At 34.6% G+C, this 21614-nt stretch overlaps 1 protein-coding gene and 1 long non-coding RNA gene across 2 annotated transcripts in view; both read right to left on the reverse strand.

Moving 5' to 3' along the window:
• LOC125650561 (uncharacterized) overlaps positions 1–21614 on the reverse strand; it is a 28300-nt gene that overhangs the window by 5876 nt on the left and 810 nt on the right. The window contains exons 3-11 of the mRNA XM_056166248.1: positions 19969–20091; positions 18598–18714; positions 16341–16418; positions 15000–15127; positions 10712–10798; positions 7725–7817; positions 7494–7607; positions 5502–5706; positions 5024–5167 (exon numbers count right to left, since the gene is read on the reverse strand). Of these exons, the coding sequence (XP_056022223.1) occupies positions 5024–5167; positions 5502–5706; positions 7494–7607; positions 7725–7817; positions 10712–10798; positions 15000–15127; positions 16341–16418; positions 18598–18714; positions 19969–20091 (1089 nt within the window). The remainder of the gene's footprint in view (positions 1–5023; positions 5168–5501; positions 5707–7493; positions 7608–7724; positions 7818–10711; positions 10799–14999; positions 15128–16340; positions 16419–18597; positions 18715–19968; positions 20092–21614) is intronic.
• LOC130055057 (uncharacterized) lies at positions 2251–4709 on the reverse strand. Its single transcript, XR_008803278.1, has 2 exons — positions 4267–4709; positions 2251–2664 (listed from the first exon to the last, which is right to left on the reverse strand). It is a non-coding gene; the product is annotated as an uncharacterized LOC130055057 (long non-coding RNA).

A 21614-nucleotide genomic window follows, 5' to 3' on the forward strand; every position in this document is an offset into this window, starting at 1 on the left:
GTGTAAACAAGACTTTAGAGATTGCAAATGAATTAATTCAAAGAGAAATAACACACAAAACAAAGTACTTATAGATGAAAAGTAGAGGATATACACAATAGAATTTAGATAGTGAAAATTTCCAAAGGACTAAGACCATGTTTAGCTTTATCGGCCCTGTGGTGTGTTAAAAAATAAAGCAGAATGAATTGAAATAAAATTGTTATCATTTGATAATATAATCTTTATACCATCGCGACGTGCCAAGATTTCCCCGCCAAAACGTCAGCTTGTGGAATTCTATACAAGACAAAACCGGTATCGGTTTGGCTCTCTGCAGAAATCTCCACTTTTTTCAAATTTAGTCATATAATTCATATAAAACACGACCTTCGATCCAGAAACTGACTGTAGTCTATAAAAATCTATCAATACAAATAAATTTTGCACGAACGATTTTTTGGATCGAAAGGTGTGCTGTTGATGAATATCAACTTTGAATTAAATCGAGAGCAATCCGGAATTATTTATTTTTGTGAGAGTTGTGGGTATTTTATTAATTATGTTGCTTTGAAAAATTAAAACAACATACTTATGTGGAGTCTACATCATTTCCATGCAGAATACACCCCTATGTGGTTTTTGCAGGAATTCTAAAAGCTATAGAATTTTGATGCGTAAACAAACGAATCTGCTGTCCGACAAATCGGACCTTCAATGCTATAGAAAGATTTTATTTAGATGACACCAACAGAATTACTAAGATCAAAATGAAAAGAATTTATAGAACATGCATTGATATAACTAAAACTATTGCCGATATATCGAAAGTATAACGTTAACTAGGGCAAGTAAATGTATGAAGGATTTTTAAGCGTGTGACGTCATAGATGTCGTGGCTTAGTGGTAGAGAGCCCGTCCTTCGATCGGGAGATCCGGGTTCAATTCCTACCCGTGTCAATATTTTTATTTTTTTTTTAATCATACTGTTAACTACATTTTTCTTGGCGTTATTGAAAAATTAATTTCTTTCAAGACACTGAAGATGAAATTATACCTGAATACAAATAAAAATCAATAGGGCTATGTAATCAAAGAACACCAAGAAAATATGCAAGGATTACAGATTACATTTTTTAAAATTCATTGAAAAAACCCAAACCAAAATACTTTATTTTCGGACTTGATTTTATTTCAAAGAATGAACCAGCAAAAGATAATGGAAAGGAAAGTTTTTACAATGCATCTAATGTACAGAAGAAAAGTCAGAAAAAATGTGAATCCATTAGCTATTCGTCATTTCCTGCAGAGTAAGAACTTTCTTGTTGAAACCACCACATGCTATATTGTGTAGCAAGTGTAGACATGTGTGTCAGTAAATTCACATCCAACAAAATTGTCACCACCAATCTCGGCCACTTCCTGAGACAAAGTCTCTACAGAGAATTTCAATACCTCTCAACAGAACCAGGCCTGGGGTAATGGTAATTAAATGACAACCAGTTTCAATGTAATGGGGGTGTAATGGACCATTTTTGCATAACAAGTAATGGTAATGTAATGCATACTGTACTGCACATTATTTTTCATTACATTTACACTACTTCAAATATTTGATGATATTTCGAAGATTTAGAATAATTCATTTTATTAGTGATTGACTGAAGCATTTGAAACATTGATGAAAATCAAATGCAATGAATAACTTAATAGATGTTTCCTAACATTGCTGAATATTTTGTGTACTTATGTTAATGTATAATTAAAAATCATAATACAGAAATAATTTTTCTGCCATTTCTTTAATATCTGACAGTATGTTATGTAAATGTGTAATGTAAATTCACTCTCAAGTAATGTAATACATTATATTTCAAAATAGGAGTAATGGTAATGTGAAATTTTCTAGGTAATGTAAGGCGTTACATTGCTATGTAATTGACCTCAAGCCTGGATAGAACACCTTCTCATGCATATATGCAAGTGCCTTGGACCCCAACTTGTCATTTCCTCTTTTGCAAGATTTTCAGCATTTCTTCATTGAGATCATACTTCCAAATGCAAGGTGTCCAAGATGATGAATTCAGACCTGACCAATGTTTTTGACAATTTGATAACTTTTGACTCTACACTTTTGATCATTCAAAAAGTACATTATGACATTCATAATTCAACATGCAGATTTTCATTTGAATCATCAAATATGAATTCTTCCAAATAATAACCCCCCCCCCCCCCCATAACCCCCCCCCCCCAAAAAAAAACTTTAAAAACCTCCACAGGTATATTTCAAATGACATAGAAGTGCCATGGGTTAATAAGGGTTAAACTTCAGAGTCGACATGTTTCTTCCAAGCAATATAGTCTTGTTTGGATCCAGTTTTTCCAGTTCTGATATAACTGCCTGATACTGTACAATGTAGGTGTCAATCTGGTCCCCCTATTGTGGGAATCTGTTTCCACATAACTGCTGTATAATCTGGTACCTTGCTATTGGCAGGCACAACAAGGAAGCTATTCCTTCAGTGATGTCCAACACTTATCCGCATGTGTCATTGATGCCACTATCATTGATGAATTTGATGGCAGTGATGATAGCATTATTGAGGAGTAGGAATATGGATTCTTGTCAATCTGATTCATGTCACCCTTGCCATCAATTTTTGCTGTACATATTATATCATCCTGAAATTCAAATTACTCCAGTATTATATCATTATCAAAACTATATCATAAATGAAAGGTGAAGATAACAAACAGTGATCAATCTCATAACACCTACAAGCAATACAAAATAGATAGTTGGGCAAACACGAACCCCTGTATTATAATATTCATATAAAAGTTGTACTTTCATGCCCTCATGTATTTTCATTGATACAGAATTCAGAAAAATTACATTTATGTATTCGGTGGGAGATTGACATGTCTCCAACTAAACAATAGAGGACAGTTTAGCTACATGTACATTTCTGCATAAATAATTATATACACAAACATTTCATTTGAATTTGATTCCCCATCTAATAATTTTTGTTGTAGTTAATGTTGATATATTACATGTATCTTACTTCACAATTATCAGCAAATTCACAAAATATTTTTATCTTTCATGCTCTTTCTTGTGGTAGATGTATGGAAAAATTTAATATTCAATAATATAAAGGAGATAAGCTAACAAAAAAATATATGCTTAAATCATGGTAGTACCCATGAAATTCAACATTCTCTGAGTGATTCTATATCTAATCCCAATGCAGGCATGTAAGTTGTAAGTGTAATTGTTGAAATTAAGTTTGACATGTTTACAATTTATCTTGAAATAAGGCATATTTAAATTATAAAACCAAACTGTTCTTATGATTTTCCTGGCTTAATGGTGCTTTTAAGTATTTAAAAATTATTGAATGTAAAAATCATTCCGACTTTTCTAATCCATGTTTCCACGTAAGGCCAAAAAATATATATATGTTAATTGGTTTCCACTTTCCCGACCTACCCTAATTAAAAATTTCTGTTGACCCTAACACATTTTTTTCTATTCTCACAGATTTTGCAAATGTCATCACTACAACAAGAATATATTTATTGACTTAATATGAAGTTATTTATTATGCACTAATACCAGACAGATTCCAAACCACAGAAACAGTTTTTGTTTACAGTAAATTGAAGAAATGTATCGATTCATCATATAACTTTTATTTGATTACTAAATAATCACTAAGTTAAGTTTAAACATAGTAGAATACCAAATCATTCGAAAATTATTCAACCTATAACCCCCCACAGGCCTACATGTTACCCCAGAGACATATACCATTATGGAAATATACATCTATATACAATTATATGTTTCTTTAAACTATACAAATACTTTTTAGACCATACAATGATACATGGAAAGTTCAAAGTGTGAAGTGAGTCAAACATCATGTAAGAAAATTCAAATAGACCCGAGAAGGTCATGCACTTGGAATTGAAAATGGCATGATCGTGAAACAGCTGATTTTTCTGATTAGCTGATATACATACAATTTTAAATCTTAACAATATATAATTATAATAGATAAACAATAAATATATGTTGACAACAGTTAACAGATTTGTTGTGGGATTTCCAACAGCCCAATGCGTGAATATTACGTGTTTGTCAACACACCACAGGCGCACCATACTATTCGTTCCATGCGACTTGTTTATTATTTTTAAGAGCAATTGGTACACCTATTTGGTTATACAGTTTAACGAGTAGAGGTGAAGTATATTCATATTTCTAAAACTTACGTTGAAATGCGATGAGTACATCCTCTGCAACGTCCACGAACAGTACAAACAGGCTAACGGCGCGGCGTGTGAAAATTGCCGAATGAAGGATTGAAAAATATGGTGTGCCATTCGGGCTATAAGTAAAATAACCTTATTGCGTATTTTGAAAGAAAATTTCTTTTTCAAGATCTTATTATATATTAAACCGCTCATTGCATAATTATGTTTTACAATACGTTACCACTTCTAATAATATATAGCGACGTTGTATGACGCAATCTTAAAAAGTAGAGCAAATTATAGGATTTATACTAGTAATGTAAACCTAAAAATAGTGTTCTTTCACGAACTCTACATATAAAAACCAGTACATTATAGGAAAAGAACATGTTAGAGAATATTTCTAACAAAAAATTATTCACTTTGGACGTTAGGCCGAATTTTGATAAACATGGTCTTAGTCCTTTACCTCAGTTCTTGAATAAATGAAGTTTTAGTGTAAAATAGTCTAAAATGTTTTTTTAAAAAAAAAAAAAAAAAAAGAAGACCTGTCCTACTTAAATCACAATCTACAAATCGGCAGTTGGGCGCGTCAAGCTACTGAAGTATCAGGCAAGGCAATTAGATTTTAATAAAGAAGAAAATTATTGCTGATCTTTCTTTTTCCTTTGTGTTGTGAAATCATCCAGTATTACAATATATTATTTCTCTTAAATGACGTCAGTTGTCGTGAATATGATCTACTCGCCATTTAATTTTTCTAATAAACACTTGCCCCTCTTTACAAAACACCCAACAGCAACAAAACCATCAATAGAAGTTCTTGGTTCCTCACAAACCACAATATCATATACTTCGTTTATTCCGTAGTTGTAGACAAACCGCTCCCCAGTATCCCATTCCACAAGAACAACACCAGCTGTCAACAAAAACAAAACAATTTTGGTACTGCACATTTCTGTATTATCATCTAAGATGGACACAATTTAAGCAAGGGACAAAAATTCATATTTTTAATTACAAAGCATTCTAAAAGTACATCAATGTCGTACTAAGAATGTCAACGCTTTGACCTACCTTTAGTTGTGTGTCTTTGACATCCCTTGCATTGTTTGCATATGACTTGATGTACAATGTGTCTTTGTATATCTTGTACTGTGTGATTTTGGCTTACGATGTACTACACTGTATTTGCCTTTCCTTTACCCTGTACTACAAGTCTTCCACTTATGTACTGTGTACCGTTGAATTACCTGCATCTCCGTGTCCAACTATAGTTCCATTTCCCCTGTTGTCCTGGTTTTGAAATCTCCAGTGGGGGCCACGGCAGACTCTTGTACCAAGACCGGGGACCGTGGAATATTTTTCTTTAAAAACGAACTCATCTGCGTCTTCATCCATTTTATTTTGGGTTCTGAGAATTCCTTCTCTATTCTGTATCAACTCGTATATGATATCCTGAAAATTATACATTTCATCAAGCAATATCCATCCTGATGATAGCAAGCTCTATATAGTTTAATCATTGTTCAGGCAAAAGTAAACCGCAGAAAGTGCTCCTAATCAGTATTCACAATATTGACTGAGAACTACGGAAAGCTAACCGGGTCAAAATTATATCCCTGTAACTCTATTTGTAACAACGCAATGTAGCATTCATTTAATGTAAATTTAAAAATGTTGAACGTAAATATACAAAAATGTTAAATGTAATTTGACAATCGCAGTACTTATCATCTGTGCAATGTCAATGTAGTGCATATCTATACATTATCAAAGAAGTGTAAATGTGACTATAAAAAGAATTAAAAGTACAAGAATTTCACACAGTATAACGTATGAATGAAATAATGGAATTTTGTTGAAGTTTGATCTAATAAGATAATGCAACATTAAACAAATGCAACCTTAAATTATACTAGTATACAATATATCTCCGTAGTCTTTGATGATCAGTTTGTCGAAATTCCCTTGGGCTCGTATTGTGATCCTTTATTAGTTGACCTGTTTTTTTTTGTTGTTTTTTTTTTGTTTTTTTAAAATTTTTACGAAGTAGAACATATTCAAAAGTTTTTAAATGAAAAGAGAAAATCTCTTGCAGTGGCCCCCAACTCAATATCTAGATATATTGCCAAAGTTTTATCTAGAAGAATAATTATTTTCATTCATATTTTCGTCTGCTTGAAGCTTGGATATTTTGTTTATCATGGATGCTAACTGCAAACTAGCGGTTGAACTTTGTGGAAAACTGGTTGCCTTCAGTTGCCCGTATTTATGTAAAAATATTCCATTATCACTTGCATATGGTGTTTATGTCTCTCAACTGATTCGATACACAAGAACTTGTTTTGCGTATGATCAGTTTTTAGATCGAGACAGGCTACTGAGAAACAAGTTTGTGGTCAGTATATTCCTATGTCCAGTTTGACCCTTGACCTTTGATCATGTGACATCAAAATAGGGGTCATCTACTTGTTGAGTGTTCCAAGTTTCATGTCTGTGAAGCAAGGGGTTCTCAAGATATTGAGCGGACAGTGTCTTTTTATATTCAGAGTAGATTAGCCCTTGACCTTTGACCACCTTTTGACCTGAAAAACAATAGGGTCCTCTTTTTATTATAACCAACGCACATAGGAAATATCATTACGATCAAGTGAATGGTTCTCAAGATATTAAGCTTAAAACATGTGGTCTACCGACTGACCGACCGACCGACTGACATACCGACCGACAATTGCAAATCAATATGCTCCTCTTCTTTGAAGGGGGGAGGATAACAAAATAGAATACTACAAGGGTATGAATAAAAGAAATACCAAAACTCTAAAAAAAAAAAAAAAAAAAAAAAAAAAAAAAATGGGTAATAGAATACTAAAAGGGGTATTTTATAAAAGAAATACTAAAAGACTAAAACAATAGAGTACTAAAATATATCTAAAACAAAGGAATACTGAATGAGTATGAAAAAGAAATATTAAAATGGAATGCTAAATGGCTATTGAGAAGAAATACTAAAAGGGTTTTTAAAATGCTGAAAGGTTATATAAACAGAAATGCTAAAGGGGTCTAAAAATAATATACTAAAAGGGTATGAAGAAGAAACACCACATGGGTATATAAAAGAAATACTACAAGGGTATAAAAGAAAAAGAAATACTAAAAGGGCATAAAAATGAAATACTGAGTGATATTAAAATGAAATGCTAAGTGATATATGGCATGAAAATGGTATAAAAATGGAATACCAAATCGTCCTCATCATATGTCTCAGTAGGAAGTACGAGCTCAGCGAGAAATCTCAAGTTTTGTCTTTCAATCATTTTCTCATTTCCTGCCTTTGAAATAAAATCCGCTGCTACCTGTAATAATATGTTTAAGTTTTAACTTTTGATCGCTAATCCTAAAGATCAGAAACACGTAAAGACTGGATAAACAATGTAATAACATATTGACATATCAATGAAATAGAAAGTTACATGGTGGATAATGTAACGTCCAAAACACTTTGCTTTACGAATCTCCAAAACTTTTCCTCCATTAGACAGCGACGATATTGTGTACAATAAATCCTGCAATGTAAATGGGCGTCACAAGAAAAATAACATGTATCTCAAACATCTATTTCATTAATGTACACAAATCGGGCAAACGCATAAAAAAATCATCAACAGTTTCATAGCAATGGATTTCATTTACTGTTTCAATTTTGATCACGTTGTAATCTCCCTTAGAGGTTTCGAATCCAATTAGCGATGGTATGTAAATGATTCACCTTGACAATACATCACTAGGTGTACAGTGTGAAAGGTGAAGATAACGAACAGTGATCAATTTCATAACTCCTACAAGCAGTACAAATTAGATAGTTGGGCACACACGGACCCCTGGACATACCAGAGGTAGGATCAGGTGCCTAGGAAAAGTAAGCATCCCCTGTCGACCGGTCACACCCGTCGCGAGTCATATATCACGATCAGGTAAACGGAGTTATCCGCAGTCAAAATCAGTGTCAAGAACGGCCTAACAAAGGGTGTTAAACACGTCAGACAGCATTGTGTATTGAAGACAAAACGTGAATTTAACTGGTAATTGCATCTTTCCTTATCCTTGATTACAACACTTAGTAAATGTATTTGGAACTCGCGAAGATCAAGATCACTGAACTCTTCCCTGTCAAGTTACTCTGTTTAAACAACACTAGCAAAATGGAACATATATAATTTCAATTGGTCAGAAAATAGCATAATGATGATAAATAACGAACTTATATGTTACATCATATTATATTCCCATAAAAGTTGTAAGGACGGCTATATGTCACAAAGTTAGATGTAGCAATTACTTAAAGCTTTTTGGTCCGCAAGAAGTTTGATGTACTAAACACGAAGATCTACATATTTTCTGTACATGAATGACAGAATGAGTCAAACTTCTCCAAACCGGCCCCTCAGAAAACCGGTTCTCCCTGAATATCGGCCGATTTTCAAAGTCCCGGCAGAAACCTTAACATTTCCTTACAAAGAAAGTCTCACAAAACCGGCCACCCCTGAAAACCGGACATCGGCCACTTTTTAAAGTACAATTGTTAACAAACATGTGTAATTTACCCTTATAATACCGGCCACTATTTGAAGACTAGAAAATTTTGGCCAGAGGGGTGATTAAGACCGGCCAGGTGTGAAAAATGACTGACCTACCAGCCAGGTGGGAAATTATCGACCGGAGGTGTGAAAAACACGAGTGGCCTCTATAAGTTCTATAGTTTACCTGTGCTGTCCAGATTGCTAATTGGTGCTTGGCTAATCAAAGTGACCCTTTTAAATTTCTGTACAAAATTTTATAAACAGATATGCACATATTGAATAACTACAATCAATACGCCATATTGTTGCACCATGGATATAAGCGATAGTTAATAAACAACAAACCCATGACTGTTAATGATAATTTTCAATAGATAAATAATTTTTGGGGGGTTTCCATAGACTTAAAATTCCTAAAAAACATCACAATTAAAATTATATATTTACTACTCTACTTTTCAAAAACGTCAAAACAAATTTGTTAACGATATAAGCAATGGACGTAAACAGAGTTTTTATAGGTAAGGGGAATTCCAATGATAGGCCTCTGTGTTTTCTTTATGTATCCTGTTATAAATTTTAAGTTAAAATTAGATGATTGCAGCAAGACTATTTCTGATAACAATTACCTGTAGGTACAAGTGGTCTAAATTGATCTCCACCGATAATTGATCATAGATCCCCATATCAAAGTGAGCAGTACCTACTCTGTGTATTAAATGCACCAATCAAATGGCTATGTGTTTGTTTTGTTTATTAAAACATAAGCCGAAATTCTACATAAATGCTGCTAGTCTACAGATTTCTATACATATATCAAATGCCGTTTTATTTAAACGGACCATTTTCCATTATTCATGCATAGCAATGTAAAAATGTTTATTCATGTTTAATTAGTTTTATATTTTAGTGCTATAAATTGAAAAATGTTAGTAAATTATTTTGTTTTATTTCCAATAGTGAAATAATAGTCCTTGAACACCATCTTATATGGTTTGTGGTATGTCAATGAAATATCTAATAAAACTTGAGCTGAAATCTCTCTAAATGCTAAATTCTCGGTATACCGGCCACCCCTCTAAACCGGCCGGTTTTTTTTCGGTCCGACAGCTGGCCGGTTTAGAGAAGTTTCACTGTACACATATATAGATATATTTATTCATTTTGTTTTGTTTTTAATTTACAAACAGTATACAACCTATCAACAAGTAAACGAAGTCTATTGAATTTGTGAGTCTTCGGTTCGCCTCAGGCTTCAATGAATGCTCGACGGCATGTCTTGCGAAATGGGAATGTATTTTAGGGATCTTTGAAATGAGAAGTTGGAGGCAGCAAAGCAAGAACACAGCGATATAAGACTCAAATCGTGCGCAGAAAAAAAAGTTGTGTTTTTAAAATGGATCTACCTACAGATGTGAGGTTTATCCCAATATTTCCCAGAGAGCCACAGTTTTATCCCAATATTTCCCAGAGAGCCACAGTTTTATCCCAATATTTCCCAGAGAGCCACAGTTTTATCCCAATATTTCCCAGGGAGCCACAGTTCTGCAGACGCAGGTATATTTGTATGTGTGATGGAAATAATAATATTTGTATTTTGATTAGAAATCAAAAGTAGTGGGATAATGCCTACGAAAGCAACAATAACCAGATTTCTTAGGGAAAGCTCATCAAACATGAGCTGATATTTACATCAATACATGTGGATAGAAAGGTTTGAAACAAAATGCTGCAAGGGACGTAATCATATATGTCGAGGAACGATGTGCTATGGTGACGTCACTTGCAACATGCATGAAAAATACTAGTATGCAATTAAAAAAATCACAATTTTATTGATCCTCGTATTGTATGTAATGACGACATGTTACATTACTTACGTAATTGGGGTTTTCTCCGACTGGAAAACAGAAAATCGGATGACGTACTCCTATTCGATAGGTATGCGAACAGAGGGTTGCTATTAGCTGTATAAAGAGAAATTGTTCATTATTTACACCCCAGTATGCATGAATTGGCAAGTATAAAAGAGAGACGAGAACAAAAGGTTGAATATCCGGAAATGTTTTTAAAAGTGATTTTGGAGTAGAATGGCTAAAAAACCATCATATATGATGCACACCCTGTTCTAATGTTAGTGAGTTGTTAGGTCAGATAATTTACCGGTATTGCTATCTTCGGGATTACTTGTTTTGTTTTGAACATATTTTATTGATGAAATCAAAAGGATTGGGAACAAGTTCTGACAACTTACAAGTCCCTCTCCTAAAATATTACAATATGTCATGCAAGGTAATAATTAACAGGTATAATGTACAATGATTAAACAAATCTACAAGTTTCTTCTATAAATTTATGAACAACTGGGATTACTATCTTCCATTACTGGTAATTATATTTGCAGTTCGTCGTTAACTTTTGTACATTTCTTACATTATCTTAGAAGATGCATAGCCAATTGTCAACAAAATAGCAGGTTATCTTTTGGTAAAGAAACCAAACCAAACCTTAAGAAGTCCCTGTCGTTTGGAGGCCTTCTAGAAAGGACTGAAAGCTTCATCAATTGGTACAATATTTAGACATCTTCACTGCCGAACATCTAGCATAAATGTGTGTACATAATTACATTTTGACAGTCTCTACCAAAAATTGTTGATCCGAAATTTCTAGCTAAGAACGCGGCTATATAGATCATACAGTGAAAATGCTTTCATTATTTGAATATTTCTACAAAACCAAAAGCTAGGAAACACATTGGGTACATTGTCAAATTTAGCATGGAGTCCTATATTCTGAAAGTCAGCATATAGGGAACAAATGATGTGTATAATTATATTGACCATATAGCCATCTACCAAAATTATGAAGTTCTTTGATTAGGGCAGAGCTAAGGTATCATGACGGTGCAGTACGGATCCTATTGCGAAAATCTGGCTATTTGAATCTATGAAAATCCTCTGTATTCCTGCGCATTAGGACAATAACTATATGTGTAGTGACTATGATCAGAATGCTTCTGCCAAAATTGTGAAACTTATTGCCCCTTTAGCAGGAGACTACATCCTGAAAATGCATCAAATATTTGAATATCTGTCTCTTATTCCTAACATCTACTACACATCCAAGGTGCATAGTTATGAATGCATATATACGTAGGATTTGGCAGCAGGTGCAATGTCTATGTAAGAACGTTGGTTATATGACCTTATGCCAACTTGTAGTGCTATTACTCATAAACTGAAAATGCACCACAACTTTAGATATACTCTTTACTCTTGAAAACTTATCATGCTTTGCAAAATGTTAATAATCTGACTGTGTGTCATGACCCTGAATCAAGGTCATTTCTCGTTTTAGGTCACCTGAGCCAAAGGCTCAAGTGAGTTTTTCTGATCAAAATTTGTCCGTTGTCTATCACATTTTCATCCTCTTCTCAAGAACCGCTGGGCCAATTTCAAGCAAACTTGCCACAAAGCATTCTTGGGTAAAGGGCTTTCAAGTTTGTTCAAATGAAGGGCCATATCTTTTTCAAAGGGGAGATAATCACAAAAATGCAAAAATAGGGTGGGATCATTTAAAAATCTTCTCAAGAACCACCGGGGAAAGAAAAGCTGAAAATTACATGAAAGCTTCCTGACATAATGTAGATTCAAGTTTGTTCAAATCATCCCCCCTCCGGGGGTTGGGGGGTTGGATTTGGCCACAATAGGGGATCAAAGATTTACATACTAATATATAGGATAAAACTTTAACAATCTTCTCAAGAGCCAGAAAAGTTGAAATTTACATGAAAGTTTTCTGACATAATGCAGATTCAAGTTTGTTCAAATCATGGCCCACGGGGGTTGGATGGGGCCACAATAGGGGATCAAATTTTTACATGCAAATATATAGGAAAAATCTTTAAAAATCTTCTTCTCAAGAACCACTGAGCCAGAAAAGCTGAGATTTACTTGAAAGCTTCCTGACATAGTGCAGATTCAAGTTTGTTCAAATCATGGCCCCCAGGGGTAGGATGGAGTCACAAGAGGGGATCAAAGTTTTTCATACAAATATATGGGGAAAATCTTTAAATATGAGCAGAGGTGACTCAGGTGAGCGATGTGGCCTTTGAGCCTCTTGTTTAAAACTTGTATTAGCTTGTTTCCAAATCCCCTTACCAATACTGTTTGATGATTCTGTACAGATATTTACGATTGAAACAATCGTGGTTTGAACTTCAAAAGGACATAATTATTTGTCATGATTAAGTAAATGATATATATTAGGGGCTTTTAGTACATGGAACGAAAGGTCAGAAGAATTATGTCAAAGGTGAAGATAACAAACAGCGATCAATCTCATAACTCCTATAAGCGATACAAAAATAGATAGTAGGGGAAACGAGGACCCCTTGACAAATCAGGAATCAGGTGCCTAGGAGGAGTAAGCATTCCCGGTCACACCCGCCATGAGCCCTATATCTTGATCAGGTAAACGGGGTTATCCGTAGTCAAAATCAGTGTGCCAAGAACGGTATGAAACACGTCAGACAGCATTTGACCCAATGATAGGTTGCATTGGTAAATTAGATCGTTATAACGACCATAGAATTTGCGAAATGCTGACTTTAAACGAGACTGTTGAAACCCTGTACCATCAACTTGTTTGTCTCTTGCGTGCTTAAATTTAAAAACTGACTATACGCAGAACAAGTTCTTGCATATCGAATCAGTTGAGAGATATAAACACCATATGCAGATGATAATGAAATAGTGCTACATAAAAATGGGAAGTTGACGATGGAAAAGTTTGTCATAAAGTTGAGTTGTTAGTTTGTCGTTAATATCTACTTTCAATAAAATATCTAAGTATGAAGCACAAGTGGACGACTCTGCGGTGTCTTCGAGTTCAAGGGATATATCGAATCGACATATGAATGAAAGTTATTATTGATAATAGATAAAACGTTGTCGATATATCTAAATGTCGAATTGAAGGTCACAGCAAGAAATTTCGTCTTCTCATATAGAAGTTTAAAAAAAAAAGAAATTCTGCTTCATATGAATATAAAAACAGGTCAGACAGCAAAGGAGCACAAATCTTGGTCATGGGAATTCCAACCGACTTACCGTGCGACTACATATGCCAGAAGTGATGTAAATCAAATGTGGATTTTAAAAAATTCTAAAGAACTTTGAGTAAACTTGAAATGTTGACTGTTGGAAGACCTGATCACAAAAGACCACGAAGACATTGTTAATCATGAACTCTTGGAATTAGAGTGGTGTTTAACAGAGTAATGTTTGGATGACTGATCACTAGATGAAAGGTGAAGATAACGAACAGTGATATAATAGATATGAATATTTCCGTTTTCCATTATTGTTGAAGAAGCAACTGTCTATGATGTCAAAAAGTCTAGTCTTTAATTCAAGGTGAGGTATGGTCGTGTATAGTGTTGGAACGTTTTGATGCAGGTGATTTGAGAAAAGTTTCGTCATTTCAAGTTTACTAAAAGATGATTAGAATTTTTTAGAATCCACATTTGATTTACACCACTTCTGGCATATGTAGTCGAACGGCAAGTTTGAAGTTTCACCTTCACAGCCGTTAATATTTTCGTGAGGAGCAAATATAGGGGTTTGGTAGAGCACTTACTGGATCCAGCAATGTATCTTTGTTTATAAGGGATTTTATGTACTTTAAAAATCCAGTATAGATACGGTAACTCTTACTCATTCGACCCATTGACTTAGATATTAAATTTGTCTAAAACTGAAGCATGAGTTTGAATAATTTCATGTTTTGAAAGGGCAGTTGGAGTATAAGTACGATTACCAAAAGTGGAATTAATGCAAAGTTCGTATAGATTACAGTTGTAATAACGAGCTTTACAAAGAAAGACAATGTTGTTACAAGCTATCATTTTAAGTTCTCGGAGTTTTGAAGAAAAACACACCCTCAACAAACAAAACAGAATACTAATTATTGATGGTCTAAGTTGTGTGATATTCAGGTGATAGTTAAAACTGTTGTGTCTTGTATTTTAAGGAAAGGATCATCTAAGGCTTAGGATAAATGTTTTGATTGATTATTCATTGCATTACTCCTATCATTTTTATTACAACATTGCCTTTATCTTTACGAGAGAGAAATGTTTTACAATTTTCGGTGAAGAATGCTTACACCGTCATCGGGTGTTAATTCCGCTTCGCTGTCAATGGCGTTTAAGTTCCTGAAGTCCGTTGGTTTGCCGTCAGTGAAAACGACTACCCGGGGATGCAAAATGAAGTCTCCAACATCTGAGCTGTAAGCTGTAAATGAAAGGTGAAGAAACGTACAGTGATCATCTCATAACTCCTATAAAGGTGAGGATAACGAACAGTGATCCATCTCATAACTCCTATAAAGGTGAAGATAACGAACAGAGATCAATCTCATAACTCCTATAAAGGTGAGGATAACAAACAGTGATCCATCTCATAACTCCTATAAAGGTGAGGATAACGTACAGTGATCCATCTCATAACTTCTATAAGCAAACAAAATAGAGAGTTGGGCAGACAGGGACCCCTGGGCACACCAGAGGTGGGATCAGGTATGTTGCAGGTCAGGTGTAGTATGTCACAGCTGATATTAAAGTGAAAACAACTACTAGGGAATGCACGAGTAAGTCTCTAATAGGTCTGGTGTAAGATGTAAATTCAGTTTTATCGACATAGTTCATCTTACAAACACTCACACCTAACATATTGTGTAAATATAATTCTTACATACTGCTAAGGCTGTAATGTAGGAACCAATGAGCTGGTCATTCATTCCTGACCTTGACCGGATGTGTATAAGTGTTTCAGTATGTACTCGATCAATACAATAAATGTCGGTATCAGTGAAAAGTTGAATGAAAGTCATTTCTTAGCTTTCGTATAGATCGCTTAATCTACAATTTTTTGGAATAAGTGTAGATAACGAACAGTGATCAATCTCACGAATAATATAAATAATACAAAATTAAGAGAAGGGAAACATGGACCGCTGGGCATACCAGAGGTGAGATCCGGTGCCTCAGAGGAGTAAGGATCCTCTGTTGACAGGTCACATCCACCATTAGCCCTATATCTTCATCAGGTAAACGGAGTCAACCGTAGATGAAATCAGTATTTTTAAAGAACGGTTGATATGAAACACTTTAGACAGGATTCAATCCAGCAATACATGTGGCTTGTATTTTGTAAATTAGATCATTTAAACGACCATAGGATTTGCAACATGCTGACTTTACACGAAACTGTTGAAACGCCTGCAACATCAACATATTTGTCATTAGTCTATCTCCATTTAAAAAGCAAATCATACCCAAAGCATGCTCTTGCGTACTGAATCAATTGAGATACCTAACCACCATTTGCATGTGATAATGGAGTATTGATACACAAATATCGGAATTTGACGATGGAGAAGCTGAAATCATCCCGTTTGTGATAGAGTTGAGTTATCAGTTTGTTTTATATGTAATTGAAATAATACCTGCTCCTTCGAGTAGTCCACCAAGAGCTAAGAGGAAGGCAGCAGTCAAGGGAGATGGTCCGGAACATTCCAGTTCATCTACACGGGAATGATAAAAAGCAAAACAGAGGCGCAATACAGTAAACGTTATACTTTTCATTTTAAAAAATACGTGAGAGTCTGAACTGCAACACTTCATGACAGCAAACTTTTCATGGGGAAAGTTATTTCTTATAATTACATTCTTCTTTCATTTCTGTTGGAATTCCCAGTCATTATACGAGACATACTATATCTATATCAAGATTCTTACGGGCATTGTGTACAACAGTCTTATCAGGATGTAAACACGTAAAAGTCGGCTTCTCTACGGATAAGTCCGGTAGCCACCCGTATGTCGCCGGACATAATCCCAGTCGGTGTCGGCATGATCACGGAACGTGCGGAAGATCACGGTTTCTGCCGGTCCTTCCACGGTTATTTCACGGAGATACGCAGATGTCAACGGATTATCACGGTCTTTCTCCCATGCGTTTATCATGGTTGTCTGTGTAGTTTCCGGGAACAATCCGTGTGCAATCCGTAGACATCCATGTTCATCAGCAGAAAACTTTCTTACATGTATGACCCAGAACTTCACGCGGATACTTCTGTGGGTACATGGACCTTTACGTTGATACACAAAAGTACACGGAACCAACACGGATCAATACGGAAAAGTTTTTTCCGGGAAGATCTGGCGAAAAAAATAAATATGTTTAATTTGTTCCTCGGATTTACTTGACCAAGTCGGATGGTCCCGGACGACGACGGATGAATATACGATTTGTACACGATGATGACGGATTGTTGCGGACCATGACGGGTTGGCGACACGGAATGATCCGGGATCTCATCTGTGAATGTGTGAAAGGGCTTAGCTATCAAGATTCTACATCTAGAGTGTTAAAAATATTTGTTTTTAGGAGGGATGCCAATTGAATGAAATGCAACAAATGAACAAAAGATAAAAAAAATCTTTAGTTTACTTAATTTTTTTCGGTAGGTGCTCAGGTAGGTTAAGGATTTCCTTATAGAATATCACAGTGCACTTTATGCTTTTACTTCTCCGAACTACCAATATATGACGTCATAATGGAAAATGACGTCATGTCACTGCAAACTTGAGCTGTTATGACGGGGAGAGTGTCAAAAACTTTAGACCTTATTTCAAACTGCCTATAAGATGTCAGAACGCTATTGCAAAATTCCTTTGTCTGAATTGTATTTTAATATCTGATATGTCGGAATATTTTAAAATAGTTTGTTTAATTACCCTTGATTGAAATTCAGTGTGTTTAAACTGCTTTCGAAAAAGTATTTTTGAAATGTACTCTGTTTTATACTAGTGGTAAGAGGTAGAATTTATGATGTGTTTATAAAAGACTCTAGCGCAGGCAATTTATGAGGATTCATTTGAGATCTTTTACGGAAATCGTAAAAGGAATTTGTTCTCTACCCGAATCTTGCTTGGAAAAACGTGTGATGGCTTTGTTTGAATACAGATTACCCTCAAATGTGTAGGTAAGTGTGTCGGTAAGTTGATCTCTTCATGAAATACGTGTATTTTGTATGCAAGTAATACTACCATTTTCCCCAAGCACATTTGGGGTACACAAGGATACGGTGAGTTCATTTATCATACAAAAAGTTAAAAAAAAATTGTTTAATTAGCTGTGTTGAAGCGATTTACGTGAAACACTTCAAACAATTATAAATGACCGTCATGTGATCAACGAAGTCATGTGATATCATAACAAATATGCTAATATATAGCCGACATAATCACCTATATAAATTGTCTGTACTTAAGTATATAAATTACAAGTGAAAACCAAAAACCGACCTCACAATCCAATGTATGTTTTGAATGCGTTTTAAAGTCCGGGAAGCCTTAACATAGTTGCGTGACTATCGATGACATGTTTTCCAGATAGAATTGAAAACATCTTCAATATCTGTATAGTTTTTACGAATTTTGTTTTAAAAATAGAAACAACAAATTGGATACCAATAATATGATATGCGATAAAAGAATTACATCCACTGTATCTCGTTTCACAATTGTATGCCTCGTCGTTCCAGATACAATGTACTCGAAAGTTTGAGGCATTCCAAACATACGTTTTGTGTGTGTTATGCATTGTATATGTACGAATGCATATTCTGGAAAAAAATAAGAAATGAATGCCAATAGAATACAGTTAGTGTTTCTTTTGATCCTTTATCCGAATATTACCTATGCTCTGTTTAATTGCAGCATATTGGTTTGAGTAGTAGTGAAGAAATTTAGTTTCCTGTCCACAGACTATTACAGAAACATTTTCATCAAGGTGTGGTCTATGCTGTGCAAACTCTACAAAATAAATTAAAATATAAAAAGGTAAATGAAAGGTGAAAATAACGAACAGTGATCAATCTCATCACTTCTATAAGCAATACAAAATAAATAGTTCCGCAAGCACGGACCCCTGGACATACCAGAGGTGAGAACAGGTGCCTAGGAGGAGTAATCATCCCCTGTCGACCGGTAACACCCACCGTGAGCCCTATATATTGATCAGGTAAACGGAGTTATCCGTAGACAAAATCAAAATCAGTGTGTCAAGAACGGCATAACAATCTGTATGAAGCACATCAAACAGCATTTGACCCAATGATAGGTTGTATTGACGAAATGAATCGTTATAACGATCACAGAATTTGCAAAATGCTGACTTCAATCGAGACTGTTGAAACCCCTGTACCATCAACTTGTTTGTCAGTAGTTTGCCTTGGTTTCAAAACTGACAGTACGCAGAACAAGCTCTTGTGTATATAATCAGTTGAGAGATATAAACACCATATACAAGTGATAATGGAATATTGCTACATAAATATGGGAAGTTGACGATGGAGAAACTGAAATTATCTCGTTTGTCATACAGTTGAGATGTCAGTTTGCCATTAATGTCTACTTTCAATGAGATATCTAAGTATTAAGCAGAAGTGGACGACTCTGTGGTGTCTTTTATTTCGAGCTCACATTGATATATCGAATCGACATATGAATGAAAGTTATTATTGTTAATAGATAAACGTCGTTGATATATCTAAATGTCGAACTGAGGGCCACAGCAAGAGATTTGTTCTTCTCACGTAGAAGGTTTTGAATAAACTTTGCTTTATATGAATATAGAAACAGGTCAGCTAACAAAGGAGCACAATAGCAAAATATGAACATTCTCAGAACTCTTATTAGTAATAGAAAGTAAAGAGTTGGGCAAACACGGACCCCTGGGTATACCAGAGGTGGGATGAGTTGATTAGGAGGAGTAAGTATCCCCTGTCTATCTGTTCACCTGCCGTGAGCCCAATATCTTGATCAGGTAAACGAAGTAATCTGAAGTCAAAATCAGTATGCTAAGAACGGTCTAACAATTGGTACGAAACAAGTCAGATAGTATTTGACCCAATGATAGGTTGTATTGGCAAATTAGATCGTTATTACGACCATAGAAGTTGCGAAATGCTGAATTTAAACGACACTGTAGAACTTAATAATATCAAGTTCATTGTGAGAACATAATAGCTTAGCGAGAACTATTTCTTCGAAAATCACTTGACAAACCATCCAGAATGTCCATGACCGCTGTCTTCATTTCCCTGAAAGCTCTTCCTCTCATACTCTCAGACACGTCGAGTATGAATAGGACGCAGGAACCTCTTCCTCTCTGGTGTCGACGAGATCTCTCTAAAATTAATCGACAAACTCACCACAGGTGTTATTGTAATAATACAAAACAAGCTTATATATTTATTTAAATAATTGGAATGCTACGTTATATTGATCATTTATCGTGTAAATAGAGGGTATAGAATTGTTTAAATCAATTATAAGATGTCTATCATAGTTATTTAAAACAGCACATTTAGGACCTATATTTTTAAGGGAAGTTTATTCCATGGCTGGTTTACAATGCAATACATGGTAGAAATATAAGATATAAAATATTTAATAAATGAATCATTAATGGTTGACTTAAGGAATCATGATATAAAGGAGAAAAAGTATTCAATTTTCTGAAACAAATCTCTGCATACATGCTGATGGCTTCTTCATACAATTAATGACAATGAAGGGTGTCTATAGATGAAATATAAATAAATGTTAGGTAGTTTGCATCATATTATTTTAGCTCCAAACAGTACAAATATTCTTCATTGCGATGGAGGAGTGTATGTACAGTTCTCCTCCTAGGGATCTGATCCTACCCCTGGTGTATCCAGGAGTCCGTGATATCCCAACTCTCTATTTTGTATTGTTTATACGAGTTATGAGATTGATTACTGTTCGTTATTTTCACTTTTATTAGGATTATCCCCCATTATGCTGGTAAAGGCCATATCCTTATCATTAAATTTTGATATGGCAGAATAAACATAGCAGCCAAGTGGCCTCTCCCCAGTTTTTCTGAATGGAACATTTTCAAAAGTAGAGAAATCAACTACCGAAATTAGTAGAGAGTTATAAAGAGAACGATTTCATAAATTAAAAGAATCAGGCTTGGAAAAGTACGATCCTGGTATTTTAACACCCATCCACACATTTTTCGGTGTAATATTCCAAGATCTTACCTCACTTGTACAATATAACCCCGTGTTCAAACGATGCATATTTTGTGACATTGTAGGTTAAAAGGTACAAAGTTAGATATACAGACATAAATCATAGACTGTTATCATAATGTAAAAACAATTAGAAAATGACCCTTTATGAAGAAAGAGTTTGTCATAAATACAATTACCTATGTTTAGTAAAAATAACGATTGAAATTCAGCCATTTAATCGATTTAATATGAATTCCTATTAGACTATCAACAGGTATTAAGCAATCTTTTATAACGTGACTTTATGGAAACCAATTTTCCCGCGCAACATCACGGGAAAGAAATAACACAAAGACATTATTTTTAGTCGAGGTTGGTATACATGGTGTTACAAACACAGATCATCAATGCTTTGAATACATATGATGTAACAAATTCTCTTCCTGTAAACAAAATAGTGGATAATTTGTTTACAGGAAAACAATTTATTTCAAACGTCGAGAGCCTGTGGTTGTACAGTAAGGAGTTATTTATAGTCGAAGCTATATATCAATCGACCAAAAAAATATGTGTATAGCCTGCTGTTGACCTGCATATAAGTATAGATTCATTATCGTTAGTCTTGTATTCAAAACACATCGGTACTTTTCAAAAAGATTTATCGAT

This window comes from Ostrea edulis, chromosome 5 (assembly GCF_947568905.1).
Source record: "Ostrea edulis chromosome 5, xbOstEdul1.1, whole genome shotgun sequence".
Taxonomy (NCBI): Eukaryota; Metazoa; Mollusca; class Bivalvia; order Ostreida; family Ostreidae; genus Ostrea; species Ostrea edulis.